Source organism: Montipora capricornis, chromosome 2 (genome assembly GCF_036669925.1).
Source record: "Montipora capricornis isolate CH-2021 chromosome 2, ASM3666992v2, whole genome shotgun sequence".
Lineage (NCBI taxonomy): Eukaryota > Metazoa > Cnidaria > Anthozoa > Scleractinia > Acroporidae > Montipora > Montipora capricornis.
The window spans coordinates 26642287-26669329 of NC_090884.1; the positions used below are offsets into that span (position 1 = coordinate 26642287).

The window sequence follows — 27043 nt, forward strand, 5'->3', positions numbered from 1 at the left end:
CTATTCTCCCATGCGTTGGTTCATTCATTATCACCTGGGCTGATTTTTGCAATCTTCGAAAAAATATACGCATCGCACATTGTTTCCTAGCAATGTTTTGTTTTTTTATCCAGGGTGAATTCTTTTACGCTTTCAACTGGAAGTAGTTTCGACTCAAGAATATTTGTTTATTTTCCTTAAACGTTTGCTATCAAATAGTTCATCTGGGGTCCCGTTTCTCGAAAGTCCCGAAACTTTACGGGCCATTTTCGGGTGTCGCAATTCCTTTTGTATCCCAAGAACGGAGAGGATTTAAGTCGTCAAACTTCACATTCCTTTTTCTTTTTGTTTCCTTAAAGGCATTTCAAAAGAACGGCTTTCCAAACCAAGCGGTTGGCAGTTTCACAAATGGCTTTTCGTGTCCAAAAAGTTTTCGAGACTTTCGACAAACGGGCATCTGGCTCGTAAAACTCTTCGTTTTCCCTGCTGCTGCTCAATTTTTTGGACACAAGGAAAGCTATGAGAAGTTGCTCGATTTTAGTAAAAAAAATAATCATGGAGCTCCGCTTTTAGGCTTGGCTAAATATATATATATATAATTATATAATCAAAAAGAGGTGGCGATCGAGCCAGTTAGAGTGCTTAATACATAGGTAGAGCATAACTAGTTACTAGTAACTAGTTAGTATCGTCAAGCAGGCACCGAGCGAAGGCGTTACAACAGAACAATTAGCGTAGCACCTAAACACCAACATGTATGTAAATTTACGTAGTGTTTGGGATATAAAAATAAGTGCGCAGCAGTGTGAATAAAACTCCTGAAGAGTGAGGCTTCAAACCTTACGAAACAGGCCTGTAGGGTAATACGCCTCTCATTCCATTTCTCTATTCACAAATTCACGTCACCCTATTTCCACCAATAGCAAGCTCCTCCGCACAAATATAAACCTACAACAACCACAATTCCTCTATTCGCTCTGACGAAGGGCTAACGCTCGAAACGTCAGCTTTCCAAATCTTTCACGGTGGCCATTCGACCTTTATCAACTCGTTTGATAAAATAAATTTATGTTTTAATCTCCCACCGACGCAGCACCACAGTTTCTTTAGAAACTAAAATTTTTGTGTACTGTTAAATCGCTGCGACCTCGTTTCATTCCTCGCAACCACGACGCCGTAACCCACGATGCCTAACTACAAGACACTCATCAAGGAGCTGCGCCAGGAAAACGCCTCTCATTCCATTAATCTGTTCACAAATTCACGTCACCCTATTTCCACCAATAGCAAGCTCCTCCGCACACATATAAACCAACAACAACCACAATTCCTCTATTCGCTCCGAGGAAGGGCTAACGCTCGAAACGTCAGCTTTCCAAATCCTTCACGGTGGCCATTCGACCTTTATCAACTCGTTTGATAAAATAAATTTCTGTTTCAATCTCCCACCGACGCAGCACCACAGTTTCTTTTAGTTTCCGCGTGTCAGGTGTGCTAACCACTGCACCATCACGACAACCCTAATGGAAACAGAGCAATCAGAGAGGTGATTTGTTAGCTAATCCAGGGAACGCGGGTTCGATTCCCACTCACGGCATATGTGTTTTCATTCAAAATGGATCAGTCAGTATTTCCTTCTGGCTCGTGACTACATCGTTGGATTTCCAGTTCTTCATTCTAAATATAATTTGGTATTTCTGGTAGCCTGTGAATCTTCTTCGGATGATCCGATGTAGTCCTGTTAGTGAATGATAAAACGCCGGGGAGCCCCGCGGCTAACAAATCACCTCTCTGATTGCTCTGTTTCCAGCAGGGTTGTCGTGATGGTGCAGTGGTTAGCGCACCTGACATGTAATCCAGGGAACGCCGGTTCGATTCCCACTCACGGCATATGTGTTTTTCATTCAAAATGGATCAGTCGGTATTTCGTACTGGCTCGTGACTACATCGTTGGATTTCCAGTTCTTCATTCTAAATATAATTTGGTATTTCTGGTAGCCTGTGAATCTTCTTCGGATGATCCGATGTAGTTCTGTTCCTGAATGACAAAACGCCGGGGAGCCCCGCGGCTAACAAATCACCTCTCTGATTGCTCTGTTTCCAGCAGGGTTGTCGTGATGGTGCAGTGGTTAGCACACCTGACGTGTAATCCAGGGAACGCGGGTTCGATTCCCACTCACGACATATGTGTTTTTCATTCAAAATGGATCAGTCAGTATTTCGTACTGACTCAGTATCGTATTTTGTATCAGAATTATTAGCACAGTCTCAATTCGAGAGCAATATCTTGGGCAATTACGCAAGAGGAAATATAACTTTATTCTTAACCTTTCGTAAGCAACGCAAGTTTGATCTATGAGCATGAATACATCCACGTCGATACGACTCGATAAGCCGCTGGAAATTTGCACCTAGTTGAGTTTAAACCAAGCTTGATGTACCGTTTGCGACCTTTGACCTCCAGTTTGTAGTTAGATCCTAAAGTTATTGAAGGTGGTCGGTCAAGACTTTCAACCAATTGTCTTGACGGCTAAAGAAACGGTTAGCTATTCCTTGACACTTCATGAATTGTCAATCAACTGACAGACTCTTGGAAATACATGTGATTCAGGTCTAGTTATTGTTCTTCGTGAAAACGTACGTAAGGTTTAGAATAATTTAAGACTACCTGTGAAGTAGTGGATCTAGTACCTATACCTTTGTGATATTGGATGTGGATCAGAGTCAGTGACGGCATCCTCTCTCAGCTTCTTTCATGCTGACTTGGATAAACGCGTGCAGCCGTCCAAGTGTATAATGACACTTCTTTCACATTCCCAGCTTATGATTGGGATTGTACAGCTGATTTTTAGTAGGACATGAAGATTTGGATACATGTCTGTTTTACACTCTTTCAAGGCTTTTTCAGTGAGCTGAACAGGGTCCGTCCTCTTTAGGTTTTGAGTAGTATCAGAATCATCTGAACAATTGTTAAGTGTTCTCAGAAATGGTGATTTGATTTAAGCACCATGCATGTTGCAACAACGCTGTAACACGAGGAGGAACATCATTGCGTTGATAGTAGATCCTCGATGTTCTCGAGGAAGTACGGGAAGATTCAACAGATCTCTTCAGAGCCACACAAAACTGCTCTTTTCAGGGCCACAACACAAGGAATTTAAGCTGTCTCACTCTGTAATAAACATAGCTGAAACAATTTTCTGATAGTTTTTACAAATAAATATTGCGGTTAAGCACATAGCATGATTGATTATTTCCAGCTTGAACTAAAAGATAAAACGTATTTATGGCATAGGACACATCGCTTTTCACACTTAAGAAGGTAAACTAAATCACCGAATGAGTATACCTATTCAGATGAGATTCCAACTATCTTAGAGAAACTGGAAGGTTATTCGGAACTCCGAACATCAATAACACGTCCGAGACTGGTCGACTGATGGAGACAGTAAGCAAGATCAATCAGAAATTCCTGTTGGTGAGATAGTCAGGTCAAGTTTCATTGGACGGTCGTGATACCTTATGTGTTCTTCTTCTGTTGCAAATTTACCATGATGTATTTAATGAGAAATCTTTCCGTGAATTCACCCTATTATGCTATACTGCCTGTATTCTGTAACGCTAATTGCGCCCGCAGGGTTTTTGGCCCCAGAGGGCCAAAAACCCGAGGAGGCACCTTAGGACTCCCCGCGTAATATAGAGGAAGACTGGAGAACAGAGAATGTAGGTATTTCCGGTAGATTATAACCAGAAAAAATCTCGATTTGATCGCTTGCACGGCCGCAAGGTATCAACCTTTTTCCCGCAAATGGTCATGGGAGGCCAGCACGTTTGGGCCATGCAAAGGCGAAATTTTCAACCGATCGCGGAGTGGTTTTACTAAAGTTTTTCAGCCAAAAAATTGCACTAAAGGCTTCGGAAAGGATAAAGAAAAGGATTGTGGTTCATTGGTTGGAATTTCAAGCGCTAAAATCCCTGAAAAGTCAAGATTATTTTCGTAGCGATACAATTGCGTGTTTTCACCAAATGTTCCTTCGATCTTACAGAATTGTGTTTTCCCTCAAAATATTCGCTTGTTTTCGCTTGCGCTGAAACATTTATCTTGATTTCATGTCCAGCGAATTGTTTTATCCTTTGGGATGAATTTTCCGTCGAAAAATCGGTTATTTGGGTGGTTTTTAGCAAACAGAGGTCAGTTATTCTTAAGGTGATATGTCTCGTTGCCGTTAGCAACGGGTCGCAAATTTGACAATTTTATCGGATTAACATATTATAGCGCATTATCGCTAATCGGACTACAAAAAAAAATGTGAAAATATTCGTGCCTGGTCAGTTTCCCGTCATATTTTTGTCCAAGAAAGCTAATAAAACAAGGAAGAATAATAGAACGTTCTATTCAACAGACCAAATTTCAATGCCTTTCAAACAAATTCTATTTAAAATTGCCGTCCTAAGCTATAATTTTGTGTCTAATAACTAGTCTATTGAGTGCAAAATGTCAGGTTTAAGTATAATAATAAATTGTTCTTCAGTGCTGCCTATAAATTGTTCTACAATGCGACCTATAACATTCCAATGTTAAAACTCACCCAAGTCCCTACAATATGCTTCTTCTTGATCGTTAAGAACAAACAAATCCTAAGTTAAACCACACAGGGAAAAAAAAAACCCAAGCACTTCCCAGAACTACATTTTGTACACTTGTAGTAAAACGAAAGTACTGAGCCTCAAATTCCGTAACAGAAAAATTTCAAAACTGTAAACAACAAGCCCAACTAAAAAAAAAACAAAAGAAAATGGTACTGTAGGGCGGGGGCAGCTCTAGTGAGAACTATAACTAGTAAGTATGCTAAGCCTAAGGCTATGTACAACTGTAACAGTACCAACGTCATAACTGTCAACGTTTTGTCTATCCAACAACCTTCCACTGTGACCTTTTTTTTAATTGAAAGCCTGTCTAAACGCGAATTCTGTGAGTCTCGTGGAAACATTTATTTACAAAGTAAAATAAGGCCGAAGGCTTGCGGATACTAAAAATATCGTCGGAAGGCACTTCTTCTTGTTCTTGAAGTTTCTCCCTGCATTCAGAAAGGGGCTGGCATTTGACAAGATGCCTCTTTGCTTTCTTGAGCCTGGTGCACAGTAGCTGGTCGTGCAAGGCTTTCTGAGATGTTCTTTGTTCCACCTCCCAGAATGTCCACATCTTGATCAAAAAGCTTTGAAAAGAAGAACTCAGCTAGGTAATACCTCAGAGCATTGTTGGTTATCAAAAGCATCAAACTCACGACGGCTTGTATGTCAGGTGCAGCGTTAGTGTCTGCAGTATTTGGCACAGTAAGGACTTTGTAGACAGCGATCGTCGAACCAAGGATGGCCATTGTGTAACCCTCAAGCGCATACACGAATAAAGCTGCTTTGTAAAGCCCCAGCTTCATTGCAGAATCTTTTTGAGACGGACCACTTGTGTCTGAGGGAAGAAAGTTCAAGAAAAGTGCCACTACCACTGCAGAAGACTTTTCGCACATGAAAAGGACGTACGACAACGTTTTGAATGTTTCTGACTTGTTCACAAGTATCAGAAGGTCGTAGATGCACACCGAAATAAGTGTGACAACGAGCTTCCAGAAGTATTTTTTCCTGATCAGGTGCTGTAAAACAGCATTTCCATAGAAATGGTTCAAGCGGCGCACGTAGAAGATCAAGACCGAAGATGTTATTGTACACAGGAAGAGCCAGGCACTCAGAAAGATCTTAGGACTGGGGAAAAGAAAAAATGCCGTACAAAGAGCCGTGGTATGAAATTCTCTGAGGAAACAGTCCGACGCCCAGACGATGAACATTGAGAGGCCAACCAGCCGACCCACGAGAACAAACACCGCGCATACCCACTTGAGTGCGACAAAAAAAGCCTGAAAAAAAAAAGCCTGTCCTTGAAAAACACCTCCTGCAACAATGTCAAATAGAGGAAATGAGAACTTAACGGTGACGAGTTAAGGGGGCCGGATGACCTTACGACGGAGACGACAATCTATTAAAGTACTTGGCGTCTCATGTCCGCGACAAATTTATCCAACAAAGTCTATGTATATCAAACTTTTGGTTTTATCAACGGAGTTGATAATGTAAATTGGCCACCGTACAGATATTCTAAAAGCTGACGTTTCGAGCGTTAGCCCTTCGTCAGAGCAAATCGAGGAATTGTGGGTTACGTGTAGTTTTTATAGTAGAGTAGGAGCTACGCTATTGGTGGTACGATTTCCTGGCGTAGCTCCTTGGTGAGTTTCTTCAAGCTTGGCATCGTCGTCTTGGGTCTCCTGTTAGAAATCTGTGGATTAAGAAAATACTAGAGCACAAGGTTAGTGGTCGCAGCGGTTGAACAACAAATGAATGAAAGGGGTAGTTTCCAAAGAAACTGTGGTGCTGCGTCGGTGGGGAAGTAGTATACAAAAATTTGGTTTTATCAACGGAGTCGATAATGTAAATTGGCCACCGTACAGAGATTCTAAAAGCTGACGTTTCGCTCTGACGAAGGGCTAACGCTCGAAACGTCAGCTTTTAGAATCTCTGTACGGTGGCCAATTTACATTATCAACTCCGTTGATAAAACCAAATTTTTGTATACTACTTCCCCACCGACGCAGCAGCACAGTTTCTTTTAAAACTACCCCCTTCATTAATATGTATATCAAACGCCAACTGCCGTTTAGCAAGAATGACATTTTAATCTACATTATCATTCCGTTTCTTTTCGCGCGCATTTTTTTGCTCGAGTTGAACTCGGAAAACCTCTTCCCTTCACCTCACGGTTACGAATCGAACTAAGCCGTGGAGAGAAACGGCTAACTTGGGATTCCGCTTTTATTTGCGCAGAGGAAGGCTTGATTGACAGATCTGTCTGCCGCTTTTGCATTGATTTTAACGGGCGATTTAAGCCCGGTTTACACTACAGAAATTTTTTGGCACGGCTCGGGTGAAATTGGCACGGGTCCCAAAAAAAAAAGGTTCGGCTCGGATAAAATTTGCAGTGTAAGCAACCTGTCAGTACCAAATTTCATCCTTGCCGAACCAAAATTCTTACCCGTGCTGGAACCTTCGGCGAGGTAGTCCGAACACGGGTGAAAATGGTACGGGTGCTGAAAAAATAGGCACGGTTCGGATAGAACAAGTAGTGTAACCACTTTAAAGGGCCAAATTTGAGCCTTAATTCATATAGGCTAGCGGTTTTTTGCGTATATTTCAAGATGGCTGCTCATTCTCCACCAAAATCACGCGGACGTTCTTGATTGTAATGCTGCGCATGTCTACAAGAGAACTTACCCGGGCCCAAAAGTTTTGGCACGGTATTTTTGATACGGTAAAAATGGTGTAGTGTAAACAAAGTTTGCCGAGCTCTTTTTAGGCACCCGTACCAATCTCACACGAGCCGTGCCGAAAATTTTCTGTAGCGTAAACCGGGCTTTACTTTCACTTTCGCTGGTGGTTTACCCTTCCGGATTGACAAGGCCTTGACACATAAGGTAATTCAAGCGTGTACTTGACCTTAATTAAAAAGTCTGGTCTACCTTTGTATGGCTTGTAGTATCTTCGGCATCTTTTTTCAACAGAGGCGTTGACTGCAATTCAATATGCAGGTAATTTAAATCTACATAGGAACTCTATTTCGTGACTCAGATTTCGTTACTCTAGTCGGGTCTTGAAAAACCCCGCCCTTTCAAGTCCTTGGCAAACGAATTACATTACCTTTCTGTGGAGGCAAGCTGGTGATAACTTGCCATTCTGCTCTTATTTATAGATAGAAAGGCTTGATCGCAAGTTTGGCAAAATAGGGGAGACATTTCAAAGGTTCTTTGATAACATTCCTTGAAATCACTGGAAAACTTGAACCATTTACAGACTTCAAAAAAGTTGGTAAAATCTCTGTTAAATGTCCACATTTTCTTTGTAAATTACAATCTCTGTAAATTTGCACACTTACAGAGATTTTGTAACTCCATAAAAAGTCTGTAAAATTTAACACATTTTCGTCCTTACGATGACATAAAATGTGTACAAAATCTCAATAAAATCTATGTAAATTGAAGGAAAAATTTACAGAGATTTTATGCGATAAGTACAAAATGTCTGTAAAATCTCTTTACTTTCTCTGTAAAATTTACACGAGAAAAAATCTCTGTAAATCCATCCATATAAAATGTCAGTGTTTTCTCTGTAAAAAGTGAGTGAGAAGAATGCATGAAAATGTCTATAAAATGTCTACAAAAACCCTCAAAAAACTGGAGGGGAAAAGTATGTGAAATGTTTTTAAAATGTTGGTGTTTTAGTGCACAAAATCTCAGCAAAATGTTCACAATATCTCTGTAAATTAAGTATTTAAAACCTGACAGAAGGCAGGAAATGTCAATAAAATGTCTGTAAAACTGGAGGGGTAAAGTATGTGAAATGTTTTTAAAATGTTGGTGTTTTAGTGCACAAAATCTCAGCAAAATGTTTACAATATCTCTGTAAATAATAGCATTTAAAACCTGACGTAAGCCAGGAAATGTTAATAAAAAGTGAAATGGATGAAAGGTTAGTCGATTTTACGTAGAAAAAAGGACAAGTTCTAGAGTTTGTGAATGCATAAATTTTTATTTCAAATCTAAAAATAATCATTTGTTTATATTACTTTCAATAGAATCTAAGTGTACAATAAAATTCTTGCAATGAGTTCAAAAAATAATTCAATTAATAACATCAGTTACCGTGCCAAAATGGTGTCCACTTTCGAAAAAACCCACTTCCTATGATTGCGATTTGTCAACCATGATTTATAGCTGATGAAATGGTACAATGTATACTCGTGAAACTTGGGAATAATTCCACTTGTGTTTTGTCCAAAATCAAATAATTTTTCTTGCCTTAAGGCTTATGAAATTATTTGATTTTGGACAAAGCGTGTGTGAAATTATTCCCTAAATTCACTCATCACTATTTGATAACCCATACAAGTTCATCAAAATAAGGAATAAAATATATGCAAGGGATTTCAATTAGTATACTATGACAAATGAACTGCATGGTTAAGACCGAATGTACAAGTTACATCGAACTGTATGAGGTGCGCCACCCGCCAGTTGCGATGAAAAATACTACAACTGCATGGTTAGACCGAATTTACAAGTTACATCGAACTGTATGAGGTCCGCCACCCGCCAGTTCCGATGAAAAATACTACAAATTAGTATACTATGACAAATGAACTGTATGGTTAGACCGAATTTACAAGTTACATCAAACTGTATGAGGTGTGCCACCCACCAGTTCAGATGAAAAATACTACAAATTAGTATACTATCACAAATTAACTGCATGGTTAGACCGAATTTACAAGTTACATCAAACTGTATGAGGTGTGCCACCCACCAGTTCAGATGAAAAATACTACAAATTAGTATACTATGACAAATGAACTGTATGGTTAGACCGAATTTACAAGTTACATCAAACTGTATGAGGTGTGCCACCCACCAGTTCAGATGAAAAATACTACAAATTAGTATACTATGACAAATGAACTGTATGGTTAGACCGAATTTACAAGTTACATCAAACTGTATGAGGTGTGCCACCCACCAGTTCAGATGAAAAATACTACAAATTAGTATACTATGACAAATGAACTGTATGGTAAGACCGAATTTACAAGTTACATCAAACTGTATGAGGTGTGCCACCCACCAGTTCAGATGAAAAATACTACAAATTAGTATACTATGACAAATGAACTGTATGGTTAGACCGAATTTACAAGTTACATCAAACTGTATGAGGTGTGCCACCCACCAGTTCAGATGAAAAATACTACAAATTAGTATACTATCACAAATTAACTGCATGGTTAGACCGAATTTACAAGTTACATCAAACTGTATGAGGTGTGCCACCCGCCAGTTCAGATGAAAAATACTACAAATTAGTATACTATGACAAATTAACTGCATGGTTAGACCGAATTTACAAGTTACATCGAACTGTATGAGGTGCGCCACCCGCCAGTTCCGATGAAAAATACTACAAATTAGTATACTATGACAAATAAACTGCTTGGTTAGACCGAATTTACAAGTTACATCGAACTGTATGAGGTGCGCCACCCGCCAGTTGCGATGAAAAATACTACAACTGCATGGTTAGACCGAATTTACAAGTTACATCGAACTGTATGAGGTGCGCCACCCGCCAGTTCCGATGAAAAATACTACAAATTAGTATACTATGACAAATTAACTGTATGGTTAGACCGAATTTACAAGTTACATCAAACTGTATGAGGTGTGCCACCCGCCAGTTCAGATGAAAAATACTACAAATTAGTATACTATGACAAATTAACTGCATGGTTAGACCGAATTTACAAGTTACATCGAACTGTATGAGGTGTGCCACCCGCCAGTTCACATGAAAAATACTACAAATTAGTATACTATGACAAATAAACTGCATGGTTAAGACCGAATGTACAAGTTACATCGAACTGTATGAGGTGCGCCACCCGCCAGTTGCGATGAAAAATACTACAACTGCATGGTTAGACCGAATTTACAAGTTACATCGAACTGTATGAGGTGCGCCACCCGCCAGTTCCGATGAAAAATACTACAAATTAGTATACTATGACAAATAAACTGCTTGGTTAGACCGAATTTACAAGTTACATTGAACTGTATGAGGTGCGCCACCCGCCAGTTGCGATGAAAAATACTACAACTGCATGGTTAGACCGAATTTACAAGTTACATCGAACTGTATGAGGTGCGCCACCCGCCAGTTCCGATGAAAAATACTACAAATTAGTATACTATGACAAATTAACTGTATGGTTAGACCGAATTTACAAGTTACATCAAACTGTATGAGGTGTGCCACCCGCCAGTTCAGATGAAAAATACTACAAATTAGTATACTATGACAAATTAACTGCATGGTTAGACCGAATTTACAAGTTACATCGAACTGTATGAGGTGCGCCACCCGCCAGTTCCGATGAAAAATACTACAAATTAGTATACTATGACAAATAAACTGCTTGGTTAGACCGAATTTACAAGTTACATCGAACTGTAAGAGGTGTGCCACCCGCCAGTTCAGATTGAAAATACTACAAATTAGTATACTATGACAAATAAACTGCATGGTTAGACCGAATTTACAAGTTACATCGAACTGTATGAGGTGCGCCACCTGCCAGTTCCGATGAAAAATACTACAAATTAGTATACTATGACAAATGAACTGTATGGTTAGGCCGAATTTACAAGTTACATCGAACTGTATGAGGTGTGCCACCCGCCAGTTCAGATGAAAAATACTACAAATTAGTATGCTATGACTAATTATCTTTAAATCATTGTTGCCACATGCAGATGTGTTTATTAGAAAGATATCACTTGTGTTTGATCTATTTGCCATTGAACGATGACTGAAAATTTCCTCAGACCCAAGGGACAGTGAAACCTTTCTTGATTTTTGTCAAAAAACTTACAGTATATGAACAGAGAAGTCACTGATTTTGTTGCAGTGAATATTTCTCCCTTGTATTCACCAGGTTCATTGTGAGAGCATTCGACTCTTCCATAATTACCTGATGTCTGGAACAAATTTACTTGACCCAGCTAAAACAGTTTGACTTAATAATGTTCACAAGGTATATCCAAAATGGCAACGAAACCTCTACCCTCCCAAGTTTTGACACAAAGACATCAATTATTATTCACAATTGTATCACAATTTGCAATCAGCACTGTCTGTTTCTTGCATCTCAGGAAATTCCCTCCAATTAAATTTCAATGCTCAATTTCCTTCAGCACTGCATCTTGTGGTTGAAGTACATAAAGGCCCTGGAAAAGAGTCACACCAGTCAATCAATCAATTTATATAATTTCATAATATCATTTTCGAAGAATGTTGTAACAAATCACTTTGCCATTCATGAGCAATGTTCCTGTGTAGGTGAAACTGAATAATGAAGCTAAGAGCTAAAGGAATTATTGCAAGAAACTTGTATCTTACCATGACAAGCTTAGGCCGACAAAAAATATATGCAAATGAGCTTACGGTGATTTGAAATCACCCTTAGCTAATCATTAAGTGTAGCTCAAGAACTCATTTCGCAAGTTTAGGTGTCGCAGATATCGCATCAGAGTCCGCTTCTGACATATTCAGTAACGTTTTTTACACCTTTTAAGTCACAACGGAGAAGCATAAATCCACAAAACGTCATTCAGGGAACCTTTTTCCAGAGACTTTGCCCCGTGTAGCTCGTGTGGCATGCAGCAATTCTCGCGAGGATTTTAGAGTAATTCTTGCTCGCACAATTCTGCAACACTGTGGCAAATATGCATAACTCACTTTTTGAGTTCAGTTATTTTCAATTTACATATGCTTTGTATGTACAAAATTGGTTCTGCCTTCAGATAACTACAGTCCAAAACTGGACTGACTACCCAAGAGAGACAGAACTTATTAGTACAAAATAATAATTATTACAAAATTGGTTCTGCCTTCAGATAACAACAGTCCAAACTGGACTGACTACCCAAGAGAGACAGAACTCGTTAGCGCAAAATAATAATTATTACAAAATTGGTTCTGCCTTCAGATAACAACATTCCAAACTGGACTGACTACCCAACAGAGACAGAACTCGTTAGCACAAAATAATTATTATTACAAAATTGGTTCTGCCTTCAGATAACAACAGTCCAAAACTGGACTGACTACCCAAGAGAGACAGAACTCGTTAGCACAAAATAATTATTATTACAAAATTGGTTCTGCCTTCAGATAACAACAGTCCAAAACTGGACTGACTACCCAAGAGAGACAGAACTCATTAGTACAAAATAATAATTATTACAAAATTGGTTCTGCCTTCAGATAACAACAGTCCAAAACTGGACTGACTACCCAAGAGAGACAGAACTTATTAGCACAAAATAATAATTATTACAAAATTGGTTCTGCCTTCAGATAACAACAGTCCAAAACTGGACTGACTACCCAAGAGAGACAGAACTCATTAGTACAAAATAATAATTATTACAAAATTGGTTCTGCCTTCAGATAACAACAGTCCAAAACTGGACTGACTACCCAAGAGAGACAGAACTTATTAGCACAAAATAATAATTATTACAAAATTGGTTCTGCCTTCAGATAACAACAGTCCAAAACTGGACTGACTACCCAAGAGAGACAGAACTCATTAGTACAAAATAATAATTATTACAAAATTGGTTCTGCCTTCAGATAACAACAGTCCAAAACTGGACTGACTACCCAAGAGAGACAGAACTCATTAGCACAAAATAATAATTATTACAAAATTGGTTCTGCCTTCAGATAACAACAGTCCAAAACTGGACTGACTACCCAAGAGAGACAGAACTCATTAGTACAAAATAATAATTATTACAAAATTGGTTCTGCCTTCAGATAACAACAGTCCAAAACTGGACTGACTACCCAAGAGAGACAGAACTTATTAGCACAAAATAATAATTATTACAAAATTGGTTCTGCCTTCAGATAACAACAGTCCAAAACTGGACTGACTACCCAAGAGAGACAGAACTCATTAGTACAAAATAATAATTATTACAAAATTGGTTCTGCCTTCAGATAACAACAGTCCAAAACTGGACTGACTACCCAAGAGAGACAGAACTTATTAGCACAAAATAATAATTATTACAAAATTGGTTCTGCCTTCAGATAACAACAGTCCAAAACTGGACTGACTACCCAAGAGAGACAGAACTCATTAGTACAAAATAATAATTATTACAAAATTGGTTCTGCCTTCAGATAACAACAGTCCAAAACTGGACTGACTACCCAAGAGAGACAGAACTCATTAGCACAAAATAATAATTATTACAAAATTGGTTCTGCCTTCAGATAACAACAGTCCAAAACTGGACTGACTACCCAAGAGAGACAGAACTCATTAGTACAAAATAATAATTATTACAAAATTGGTTCTGCCTTCAGATAACAACAGTCCAAAACTGGACTGACTACCCAAGAGAGACAGAACTCATTAGTACAAAATAATAATTATTACAAAATTGGTTCTGCCTTCAGATAACAACAGTCCAAAACTGGACTGACTACCCAAGAGAGACAGAACTCATTAGTACAAAATAATAGTTATTACAAAATTGGTTCTGCCTTCAGATAACAACAGTCCAAAACTGGACTGACTACCCAAGAGAGACAGAACTCATTAGCACAAAATAATTATAATTATTATAAAATTGGTTCTGCCTTCAGATAACAACAGTCCAAACTGGACTGACTACCCAAGAGAGACAGAACTCATTAGTACATTTAATAATTATAAATTACAAAATTGATTCTGCCTTCAGATAACAACAGTAAAAAATGGACTGACTACATGTACCTGAGAGAGACAGAACTCGTTAGGGTAAAATAAAAATGATTAAAACGAGACTGGTTGTGCCTTTTGATAACAAAAGTCAAAAACAGACTATCACATACAAGAAATTGTTTAAAATGCAATCTGTTTTGCAATAATAATTTAATATTATAGATACTTTTAAAGATTACATTGAAACTGATCAATGTACTTCAGGTCTGGTATCCAGCTAGCAGCCTAAGGCTGTATTCTGTCTATTACATATTATGTAGTCTGTTTCAGTCTGACCTCTACTCAAAAACAACAAACAGCACTTTCCTATGCTGAATTTCTCATTGAGCTAGCTCCGGGGCATTGAGGTACACAAGCAACCCCACCGTGACAATGTAGGGACAATGAGGTGGTTGCAAAGTACAAAATGATCAGAAAATCATCTGGCATTACACAGAGTAAACTCCCAGGAGTCAATCGGTTTAGTAAAAATTTACAAACTAACAAACAAAACAAATGACAAATTATCCTAATGATCTTTTGCTTATTACATGTAGCTTGGCTCCACATAACAAGCTAAATTATACTTCACAAATTATTATATATGCTACCCAAGAGGTTACAAAGTAAAATGGTGTGACAGTGAGTTAAGGATTGTATACCTCAGGTATATGCTACACAATTAATTATTAATTAATAGCATAGCTGTAAATTTAATTTTGTATACTCTTTCACATCAACTTTTAGGCCATGCTTTAACTTGCTTTTTCTGTGCACTTAGATCACTAAGAAGTAATTCCAGGTTTCACCTGAAAGGATTGTGATTGTGCATAGACCTCAAAAACCCAGCTCCTCCCGCTCACCTCCCAAATACACAAGAATGTCAATTTAAATAGCTACAAGCTTCGTGTACTTGCTCCTGTTCCACTTAATTTTGTCAGATTTATCATCATTGTCTGCCACCCTTCATCTGGGATTCTGGCCTCAAAAGAACCCAGTCGGGAAGTCGAAATTTGTGCAAATACTGTTGCAGCACATCTGGAACAATAACCTAGTGATCAAGTCCACAGAACCGCCTTATCTTGGACAATCAAAGAAATTAGATAATTTATATTTTGGTCAAATTGATGGAAATAAGATTTGTCATCAAGATACTTTATTTGGGTGGGATTGACGGAGGTATTGACAATTAATGGGAGACCAAAGCGAGATAATCTCCCAGGCGGTTTCTTCTGAAGTGTAACCGACCTTTCAGTGAAATCTAGTGTCAAAGGAGTAATCTTATTAAGCGCCCAGTCCAAAATTTAGCTTGCTCTGGCTCCTCGTGCATGAGAAACCAGTGAAGGTACATGTAGTTATACATGTGACAAGGGAGTAACTACAGAATAACCGGCCACTATTGTGCTCTTGTAGTGGCATCGTTTGAAGAACAAGGCATCTGCAAGTGGCAAATAAGGGGCTGATTATACAGAGATCCACATATTACATGTAATTCCCTATTCGTTATTATTGTTATTGCCTTAAATGGCCTTAATACAATATAAAGTGAAATTACTAAGGGAGTAGGTCTGCAAAAGTAATGACTGTGCTGAGGCCCTCCTTGGCGTTTTGGGAAACGAGGGAAGATGGCTATTTTGAACTGGGGAACAGAGGAAAAATGACAAAATGTCTTAGGAACAAGGCGACATAAACAATTTTAGGGAGCAAAAAGCTGGGTACAAGTTTGAAAGTAAATTGGGCGGGGAACAAGGAAACAAAACTTTAAAATTTTAAGCCATTTAAACTTAAATCAGGTTTGTAAGTAAGATGACGACTTACCGAAAACTCCTCCGGCAGTCTTTTGCTTTTCGGATCTTTTGAATCTTCCCGCCCATTCGCTAAATGTAGCTGTTCGGCCAGGCCACCCTTTGTTCCAAACGTTCGTAGAACTTCCTTTACGTTTTGAAGAAGGTCTCTATTTTTGCCATGAAGTCTTCACCGATTAACCCTTTCGGAGACTGTCTGAGGTTGAATCATGTCACTGGCGTGTATCTTTGTGGCGAATGCTGATTATCTGACCTGAATTGTCGTTGCCCTTTCTTCCGGAATCCGTCGATGTTTACTGGGTTTATTTGGTGGAATGCGTGCCATTTCACCCGCACAAAATGTTAAGGAATCGCAAAGATCCAATTTTGGTCGTCCAACAAGGGAAAAAGAGAGGAAGAGCACTTACATTGATCGCCCGCGCGAAAAACAAACCGATAATTCAAACCGATCTCGTTCCCAGAGTCTTTGGGGCGAGGCAATTCATAATGGCGGACAAAGTTGTTGCATCATGTAATTATTGTGAAATGTCCACAATCCTTCTCTTTGTGCCAACATCCAATCACAACCCGTTGCGAGCCCAGTGCGATTCCTGGGGCGCTTTCATTTTGGGTGGAAAAACCGGGGAGAATTTTCTGCTTTAAAGGTGCAGAGAAAATTTCCTCAATCAAAATATGGAACGGGGGAAAGTGTGTTCCTTTTGAGATTTCCTTTTCTGTTTTTCTCAAGAGACTGGATACTAATCATTTAGAATAACAAATATGGCTGCCGGATTTTCGATCATTACTTCATAAGAAGTAATTCTCACCTACAGCTACGGGCTATGAAAGCACCCACGTTAATTGACTGAAACCCGCACGATTAATTTGGGCAGCTAAACACCAATGCTATTTTTTTTTCTTTTTTCAAGGAGCATGGTAAAGTCTGCTTACTAGCCTACATTACTTTCTCAATCTCATTCTCTGCTGGGACTCCTATATCACAAAGGCCTTGATTTACATGTTATTTGCATGATTAATCCCAGCAATTTACATGAAATTTACACAAAAAAAAACTATTTTATGGCCGGGTTGTGTCAATTTACATAGATTTTATGGCCTTTGCAATTGTTGTAAACAATTAAAACGGTCTAATCTTGTGAGGCCCTAAGTACCTGTTTATATGGAGAAAAATTGTCCCAGGAAGAAGGGTCACTCGCTTACCGGAGTTACCCTGGACCAGCCAACTTTTCCTACATTTCCCTATAAAATGCGGTTTAAGTAAACTGTTTACATGAGGGAAAAAAATGGCGCGGCTTGAAGGGAAACCCACCTAGCCGGGTCACCCTTTGTCAACGGTAGGGTCGCCCTCCTGGCCAGGCCAACTTTATTCCATGTAAACACTTTGGCTCGCTCAGTGGAGTCAACTTGGTCGAGGTAAGATGATGAGAGAATGCACGAGTACTATCTTCCCAGTCTCCTGATGATCGAAACTGAACCGGGCAGCTCTTGACTCAGGAATAAAGGTTAGTTCCTTTCTCACATAAACGCTAGCTAAAGACCCGGCTGGGAGGGTGACCATCTTCCGAGGACAACTTCTCTCCATATCAACAGGGCCTAAGACTTGATCCAAGTCGAACTATTAAAACACATACCGATAGGCATTTTAAAGGTTGCAACCGGCGAACTTTTGATAAACCGAACTCAGTGCAACATGCAGGGCTAATTCAACAGTTTCCCATATAATTTAATTAGGTAATAAATATTCGACACTCAAAATCATCGTGAACAGGGCATACAGATCCAAAACCATTTGGTAACTTAGGCAGGACACGCATGATGATAGAGCGCAATTTACAGACATTTTATGAGACATGACCAAACGGCGTAAAATCTTTGTAAATTTGCGATTTATAGACATTTTTGCAAGATTTTATAAAGTCTGTAAATTTCAAGTATTTCCTCTTGTTGTAGCTCCAATAATTTATAAACATTTTACAGACATTTTATAGAGCTTTACTCAAGAAAACTCTGTAAAATATCTGTAAAATAAATTTACAAAGATTTTATATTTATGGAGTTAAGTGTTAAAGTCTGTAAATTTATTATTTACAGACATTTTATGAAGTCTGTAAATGGTCCAAATTTTCCAGTGAATGTTTATTTAGAGCTAGCTAGGTTTCACTTTCGCTGGTATTTTCCCCTTACCGGATTGAGACGTGACGTAATTTAGGTAAAATATGCCTGATATTTGAATTACAAATTCTGGTATAGCTTTCCATCGTCAAAGTAAAGAAAAAGAACAGAAAATACAATCCTAGAGCCCATTGGTCAAAGCAGAAAAAGCTAGACCGACACTAACATCAGTTTGGTTTACATTTTGACTAAACCGCGTTCAAAACAAAACTTGACATTATCAGTTAAACCCTCTCAACACAAGTCAAACAGAACTCGTTAGCTTTCAATTGCGAGGTAGAGACTTTGCCAAAATAGTGAAAGAAACCGTATTTTGCCAAACGGGAATAAAAACCAGTACGCTTGCATCTGTAATACATCAACTGGAACCTACCTCTTCCGCATCTTCCGGATGGCTCATTCTTCTTTTCTTGGCTTTTGGTCGATACAACTTGCAAATGTTATTGGGATTTGTGCAAGTAGTGAATTGGTTAAATGGTCATTAAGGATGCTCTTATTCGGCTACCAATGAAAGGCGCTCAATACAATGTATACACTGCATTTGTAACTACTCTTAACGCTTCATAATTCGCTATATCACATCGCTTACGCAGTATCTTACTTGCTCCACGAGCTTACCACAGGATACCTTTGATTCTCTGTACTTTGCAGCTAGCTACGTGAGTACGTCAAAACCTATAGGTTTCCATGGTATTTAATCTGGTTGGCGCTAACTATGCTTCGAGCAACCAGGGCCAGGATGCCATGTAAATTACAATTAACAAAAAAGTCCCAGGTTGTGGGAGAACTATCTCTATAGGCACAACCATTGAGTAAGAACAAAGAGGAGTATTTCCCTCCTGTTGGACTTATCGGCACAATAAAAAGTAAGGTCTCGTCTTCGTTTGCAATGTTCTCTTTCTCTCTTTGACTATTGTCTTTTTGCTTTCAAGGATAAGTAAAAGATTGCTCCAACACTGCTACCGGCTTTGATACCTCTTAACCAACGGTTAGCGCTAACCAGGCTTTGAGCAACCGACACCTGGGTGGTATCATGGTGGAGAGGATTCCTTAGAGCTAACATTTAGTTATGCAATTCAGTAAGAGATCGCGTCATGAATCCTTGAGTAACGATGTTACCAGAATTAGCGATCGCTACAAAGAGGATAATCTCGCTTTAAATACGAGGTTTCGAGCTTAACTTTCAGTCTACCAAAATGGTTTATAGGGCTTTTGTCATATCTTGCCACAAACTTTGTTTTTATTCGGCGTAGCTCCTATACAAGCTGATCAGTGTTCAGTGGCAATCACACTTCCATTCTCTCCTGCTATTTGACGTAGGATTTCTTTTTTGATGTTCTCTCCGATCCCCAATGCTACGGTGTACAGTTTAGCGAACTGGGGCCCGTTTCTCGAAAGTCCCGAAACTTTACGGGCCATTTTCGGGTGTTGCAATTCCTTTTGTATCTCAAGAACGGAGAGGATTTAAGTCGTCAAACTTCACAGACTTATTTCTTTTTGTTCCCTTGAAAACATCTAAAAGATCGGCTTTCCAAAAACAAGCGGTTGGCAGTTTCACAAATGTCTTTTCTGGCCCGAAAAGTTTTCGGGACTTTCAAGAAACGGGACCCTGGCCCAGGTTGCTGGAAGCATGGTTACCCCTAACCAGCGTTAAATACCATGGAAACCTATATTTTGATACCTCTTAACCATCGGTTAGCGCTAACCAGGCTTCGAGAAACCGACCCCTGTTGATTAAAAAACAAATCTTTAATTGAATAGTCCAATGAGTATGTAGATATTTTGACAATGGGTTGTAGAAAAAGAAGGCCTCAGTTCCAGCCCATCCACACGGCTACAAATTAAAGTAATTTTTGCAGCAAGAAAAAAACCAAAGGTCCCTCTTTCAAGTCAATTCTCTATTATTGTTTATTGTGAAAAGAAATCTCTTCGATGCCTTTGTGATGCAATGACTCCCCAGAATTACAGGCTATAAGGTTATCTTGGGCAAATTTACAAAACATCAAGAGCCCGGGAGGTAACCGTATCATAATATACAGTAAACTTCGATTTAAGTAGTGGAGGTCAATAGTGTATCAAGGATATGTTATGAGGTAAGTCTGTAATCTGTATTCACATCCAAATCAAGCCAGTGAACAGCCAGCTCCTGAGTCAGCCTTCATAATTTTTTTTGGTTATGACAAAATCCAAAAGAACCTCGCGTGCGAAATCCACTACACTGCAAACAAAATTCTATCTGGAGTTTCAATAGCAGAGGTATACAAAAGCTCACAAAATGCACCATCTATTGATTTAGTTATATACTTGATAATACCATGCTTATAGAAAACACAGCCGATGAAGGCTGTTGTTTTTTCCATACAAACGTGCCATCTAGCACTGGTCGCATGTAATAATAATAATATTAATAATAATAATAATAACAATGATAATGATGATGATGATGATGATAATAATAATAATAGACCTTTATTTTCGCATGATAATGTTTAAAGCTGAATAGCTTGACGTGGGGTCGTGCACAAATGAACTAAAATCTAATTAATACATATCAAATCATATTGGTTTTTGAGGAGAGGAGAAAACCGGAGTACCCGGAGATAAACCTCTCGGAGCAGAGCAGAAGAGCAACAAACTCAAGCAGTCTCGAGACCAGGTCAAGAAAATGTTATGTGATGCCGGAAACAATTACACGTTCCATGATGTCCAAGCTAACAAAAACAGCCCCAGAGCGTTGTGGAAGATAATCAACCGTGCTGTATCTTCCAAAGAAAACCAACAGTCCTCTTGTACGAAAGACCTGTCAACCATCGCCAACGAATTTAACCTGTTTTTCTCGAAAGTTGGCCAAAACGCCGCTGAAGCATCATCGCAAAGCCTGATGGAAAAGAGCAACATAACAGCCAGGCTCCGGCTATCGGATACCAATCCAAGCTCTAACACTCCAGGTCTTTTGAATCTAAAATCTGTATCATGCGAAGAGGTCCGCCGAGTTGTCAAATCGCTACCAATAGATAAATCTCCTGGTCCAGATAAAGTAACAGCTCGCGTACTCAAAGATTGCCTTGATGTTATACTAGGCCCATTAACTGATATCATCAATTGTTCTATCCTAACCAGTTCTTTCCCGGCTAAATGGAAAGAAGCAGAAGTCATCCCAATCTTGAAAGATGGAGATCACGAGGTAGCAGCAAATAATAGACCGATCTCACTTCTACCCATAGCTTCTAAAGTCTGCGAAAGAATTGTCTTAGATCAATTTAACAGCTATCTCACAGAAAATAAGTTACTTACATCGCATCAAAGCGGGAACAAAAAATCTCACTCGACGGAGACTTTGAACATACTCCTTACAGACAACATCCTTGAAGCCGTGAATGACAAAAAAATAACTGCGCTAGTGCTCTTAGACCTCTCCAAGGCCTTTGACAGTATAAACCACGCCGGAAAAACTATTGGAAAAACTCTCAACCGTTGGTGTCTCGCCCTCTACTGTTGAATGGTTCAGGAGCTATTTATTAAACCGCTGCCAATATGTCAGAATCAATTCCACTCATTCTGATTCTCTACCTGTTACCCATGGTGTCCCTCAAGGTGCAATCCTGTCTCCATAACTGTTTTGCATTTACTTGAACGACTTACCATCGACAACGACCTCTTGCCAAATTGAGTCTTACGTGGACTATCAAAGCTATTTCTATCATTTCAACTATAGACCAGTCCATCCTAAAGCTCGAACAAGATCTACTAGAACAGCCCAATGGCTTAGCGAGAACCATCTACTAATCAACCCTGACAAAACTAAATTCTTACTCCTTGGAACCAGGCAGATGCTTAGCAGACTACCTGAAGATCTCAGCATGTCATTCTTAGGAGAAAAGTTAAAGCCATCAGAATCAGCTAAGGACTTGGGGGATCTACTCGACCCTCATTTAACGTATGATCATCACATCACAAGCATAGTATCATCATGCTTTTCCAAGCTTTCTCAGATTAACCGGGTCAGGAAAAGTTTTGACAAGGAAACTCTCCAGCTTCTGATAGAATCAGTCGTCTTCAGTAAAATGCTGTACTGTTCTTCCGTCTGGTCAAACACTACAGCGCAGAATATCAACAAAATACAGTCGATCCAAAACTTTGCATGCAAGATCATCGCGAACTCAAAGAAATCCGACCATGTGACACCATTGCTACGTCATCTGAACTGGCTCCCTGTTCGAGAACAATTACAATATAGAGACTCAATCTTAGCATTCAAATGCATAAATGGTATAGCTCCACAATATCTTACTAGCAAATTCAAAAAGCGTTCAAAAATCCACACCTGTAACACACGGAACGCAAACACTATACAAATACCACTCTTTAGAACAGCAGCAGGTCAACGTACCTTTGCTTATCGAGCCGCAAAAATTTGGAACAACCTGAACGCTGATGTCAGAGAAAACACAAATCTTCGTAGCTTCAAAAAGACTTTGAAAAGCCAACTGTTGAACTCGTTCCTTAAGGACTCCAGCATATCTTAGGGATTTTTATATCATTATTATAAAATTCTTTTTATCATACATTTTTGTAAATAATATCTGAAAAACCCTGATAGAAGGTCCTATTAAAGTATTAAAAAAAAAAAACCCACATATTATGACGCCGGATTTGGGTACCAAACCCGGGCCACATTGGTGGGAGGTGAGTGCTCTCACCACTGCACTATCCCTGCTCGTAATGTCGCATTGATTTCAAAGGCGTATATATTTTCTGTGACACAGTATAAAAAGGTCATGCAAAGTCATTTCGTGGTATACCATGGATTATTCGCTTACTGGTTGTATTTTATATCCACTCTGTTTGAATGTGGGAGGAGGAGTCACATGTCACGTCACGCAATGCAGTCAGAACGGAAGTTACGCGGTTCTGCGGGAGCTGCAAGTCGGATAGCGAGGATGATCATTCGTTTCTTGATTTGCATCATCTTTTGATCTTATCTCATGATCAAGTTGTGAAAATGTAAGACGGCTTTGATGTGTGCTGAAATGTGTTTCCCGCCGGTTGAAGTTTCACTTTATATTGACCTTCATGCATTTTGCGTAACTACTATTAAAAGCGTGACAAAAGCTCTGTTTACGGAGTAAAACGTCTTTGCACAAGTGGTCTGACAGCGGTGAAACTTCCTTTCTCCAGATTGCTCCAGAGTGTAAACATCATGGGACAAGTGCTTAGGGCTGGACCGTTTGGTTAATTCTGCCTACACTAAACCCGAGACATTCAATGTGAAATAGTTTATTAAGGATGAGCCAGTCAGTCATCTAGAGCACACTACATATAGAAACCAACGGTTAGCGCTAACCAGGCTTTGAGCAACCGAGCCCTGGGTGATATCATGGTGGAGAGGATTCCTTAGAGCTAACATTTAGTTATGCAATTCAGTAAGAGATCGCGTCATGAATCCTTGAGTAACGATGTTACCAGAATTAGCGATCGCTACAAAGAGGATAACCTCGCTTTAAATACGAGGTTTCGAGCTTAACTTTCAGTCTACCAAAATGGTTTATAGGGCTTAGGGCTGGACCGTTTGGTTATTTTTGGTGTCTTTTGATTTTTCACTCATTTTGCGTGACTGAGTCGCACCAAATTTTCCTTCACTAAATAAAATACGTTCACGAGCTCCGGGTTTCCATCCAGTTTCATAATTTTGGTCGGTTTAAGACAATTCAAGTGGCATAAGGCAAGCATTGTAATCGCTTTTTACGGGATGTAATAAAATGTAATCCTTCGCAACAGCTACAACGCTCGTCAAAAATCTTGAAACGCTTGTGTCTGTTTCCCCTTCCCCAATGTTGATTTGGGTATCACAGTGGTCTCAGTGCTTCAAAACACGCGTGGCTCAACATTGGGGAAGGAGAAGGCACATTTCATGCGGGAAAAATGTGTGAAGTAGAAATCTCAGGATTTTTGTGGAAACGGTGTCTGTTTCAACGATTTGTGACGAGTATTGTAGAAATAAACATACGCTCCCTGCAGAAAATTCTCGTATAGCGAATTATATTTACCGGTCTGCTGCATTTTACCCCGGGGTCCGGTTGTTCAAAAACCGATTAACTTTTAACCAGGATTAGCGGAAAATTTGGTTCCATATTTTTCAACTTTTTAGTGACGTTTCTCATGCTTATTTTTGTTTTTCAAGATTGACTTTCTCTAATGTAAGATTTTGCCGCATATCAGCTTTGAACAACATTTGGGAGTAAAGAAATAAACTCCTTGGTTAATTTTTAATCTTGGGTTAGCATTAAACGGCTTTTGATTTTACACCGGCTGGCTGATTGCTTTGTCTTTTGTGCGAACTAACTGCTGGTCGCATGACCAGTATTAGACGGGTCAACTGACCAAACTCGTATACAGTAAACACCCGCATATAAGAACACATTTAGTGAGAAATCAGCCTAAAAGTGTTCTTAAAATGTTCTTAAAATTGGTTTCAGAAATACTTCAAACTATATATGACTGGAGGTTTAATTAACATATAATGCTGTTTTGTAATAGATTTTATAGTTTGTAATCGTCCTGAACACCAGAGTACTTTGATGTAAGTTACTGTACTGAATTGTTTCCTTATCCTAATACCCTTTCCCTGTATATTAAGAACATACTTTATTTATCAGCCTGAATTTGTTCTTATTTATATGGTGCTTTCAGCCTGATGTTCTTAATCCACTTGTTCTTATATGCGGGTGTTTACCGTAATCTACGATGTAGACGATCCAACTCCGATTGGGTATTGGGTATTTTACGTGACCAGCATAACTTTAGTTACACAGTGAAAAGGTTTACATGGTGTTGATGCTATCTGTATCAAAAGGAATTGACATGACTGTCATTTTTTGTAGTAATGAAGCTGAGACAATTACAAGTCTGGATGATATCTACCAGATTGGAGCGTTTGTTCAGATAACTGAGTTATATGACATGGGCGATAAAATTAGGATGGTAGTTCTGGGCCACAGAAGGTTTGTCTGTTGTCATTTTTAGGAAGCTTTATGATATTTTCACGGTATATCCTTTTGTTCGGAGATTAACGAAAATCAACAAAATGTATGTCTACTTATTAATAATTATAACAATATGAGCGACAGTGTCCTGTAAGATGTTTCAAACTCAAAGGCAAAGAAATTGAATGAATAGTGTAAATCAGGAATCTGGAGAAAGCTAGAGTTCTTCAGTCTGTTTTAGAGCTAAAATTTTCACTTTGAACAGCCACCTTTGTTTTGATAATCCTGTCAAAATTAGGCCCTACCCACACAAATCTGGATATTCTGGCAAACAGAGTTTTTTTCTTCATATATGAAAATCTGCATCCACACAAAAAAAAAACTGTTCAAAAGCGATGGCCTCCACCTATAGAGAATGTGCATGAATGCATTCTCTGTGGTATCATGAGCCTCTGATGTCATTGTATTCAAAAACCTCCATTTTCACCTGTCTACACGAATACCATAAACCTCCGTTTGAAAAGATCAATAGTCTGGAAAGCTTTTCAAAAACCTTTGCTTCCAGTGACTGAAAATGCCATCTTCATGTGGACGGGAGGTAAAAATGGAGGGAAAAGTCTCAGCAGAGTTTTCAAAAATATCCAGATACCGGTACATGTATATGGGTCTTAATGAGTTTTATCTGCTTTCTTACAGCATGTAGTATATCATCACTGACATTATGATTTTCGCTGTTATTGCCACTGTCATTGTTATTACAATTAATTTTTGTCATTATGATAATCATCATATGTGTAAAGAATCATCACAAGCTTGCTACACTTCAAGGCATGTGTCACATATTACATGCACTTGTAATCTACATGTAAGTGAACGGACTCTAACAAAAATTAATGTGTGGTGAATTTTCATCTGTCATTACAGTACAAATTATTGATGAGTTGATAAAATGAAAGCATGATGCAGTACGGAATTGATTATTACTGTTGACCAGTAATTACTGTATTTAAATCAACAAAATTGAAAGGGAAGGCAACAACACATGTACACGCTCTACAAGATACCAGTGATTAAAATTGATCAAAATAATGCTTGAATTATGATGCTGTGTAAACCAAGCATTTGGATACCATAGGGGATACCATATATTGAAAATGAATTAATCCTGGGGCGAGGGGAAAAGGGGCGTATCCCTTAGGGATGTAAATTTCAGGTTTTGGTCTCACTGAGGGAGTTCTGACTACGTAGCCATGAATGTCTCGTTTTAGGGTTGCATGCAGAGAAATATAAAAATATTATTTAATGTGTTTTAAATAAGGTCTCCTTTAGGGTTAAAAGAAGCCTGGGCCATTCCCAGATTGGTCTCTTTTAGGGGTATAATTCAAAATTTCCAATGAGCATCCCCAGGCCACCCCTTTCATATCCAAAGTCCCCCTGCCCCCCACCTACCAGGGATTAATAGTCCTTTTTCCTGTGGTGTTGTATTATTTCAGAATTAGAATCACAGATACTCTTGAGTATTCTTTCCATACTGAGGAGAACTTAGATTCTGTGGCCACACCAGATCTACCTCTGGAGACACCTGTGCCTCAGAAGGAAAAACCAATCTTGATGGTGAAAGTGGAAAATGTGCTACATGAACCATTTAAATTAACAGAAGAAGTCAAGGTACATGTACAAACTCATTTATTATT

The 27043-nt window shown here is 38.9% G+C and overlaps 2 protein-coding genes and 1 non-coding gene across 4 annotated transcripts in view; 2 read left to right on the forward strand and 1 right to left on the reverse strand.

The window, feature by feature from the left end:
* LOC138039196 (lon protease homolog, mitochondrial-like) overlaps window positions 1-27043 on the forward strand; it is a 73728-nt gene that overhangs the window by 21409 nt on the left and 25276 nt on the right. For both annotated transcript variants that reach the window (XM_068885391.1, XM_068885392.1), the window contains 2 exons: window positions 25248-25367; window positions 26843-27017. In XM_068885391.1, coding sequence (XP_068741492.1) covers window positions 25248-25367; window positions 26843-27017 — 295 coding nt within the window. The remainder of the gene's footprint in view (window positions 1-25247; window positions 25368-26842; window positions 27018-27043) is intronic.
* On the forward strand, window positions 2091-2163 carry Trnat-ugu (transfer RNA threonine (anticodon UGU)). The gene has a single exon. It is a non-coding gene; the product is annotated as a tRNA-Thr (tRNA).
* Window positions 4358-20205, reverse strand: LOC138039199 (uncharacterized). Its single transcript, XM_068885395.1, has 3 exons — window positions 18740-20205; window positions 7542-7592; window positions 4358-5888 (listed from the first exon to the last, which is right to left on the reverse strand). The coding sequence occupies exons 1-3, from the start codon at window positions 18764-18766 to the stop codon at window positions 5064-5066; spliced, it is 903 nt and encodes a 300-aa protein (XP_068741496.1). The 5' UTR covers window positions 18767-20205; the 3' UTR covers window positions 4358-5063.

What these genes read in the sequence shown, in the direction of transcription:
- LOC138039199 (XM_068885395.1), bottom strand. Translation starts at nt 18,766, where the DNA reads ATGAGCCATCCGGAAGATGCGGAAGAG. An exon ending in ATCCGGAAGATGCGGAAGAG is followed by an intron (nt 7,593 to 18,739) that starts GTAGGTTCCAGT and finishes ATTGAATTGCAG; the next exon opens with TCAACGCCTCTGTTGAAAAA. An exon ending in ATACTACAAGCCATACAAAG is followed by an intron (nt 5,889 to 7,541) that starts GTAGACCAGACT and finishes TTTTTTTTTCAG; the next exon opens with GCTTTTTTTGTCGCACTCAA.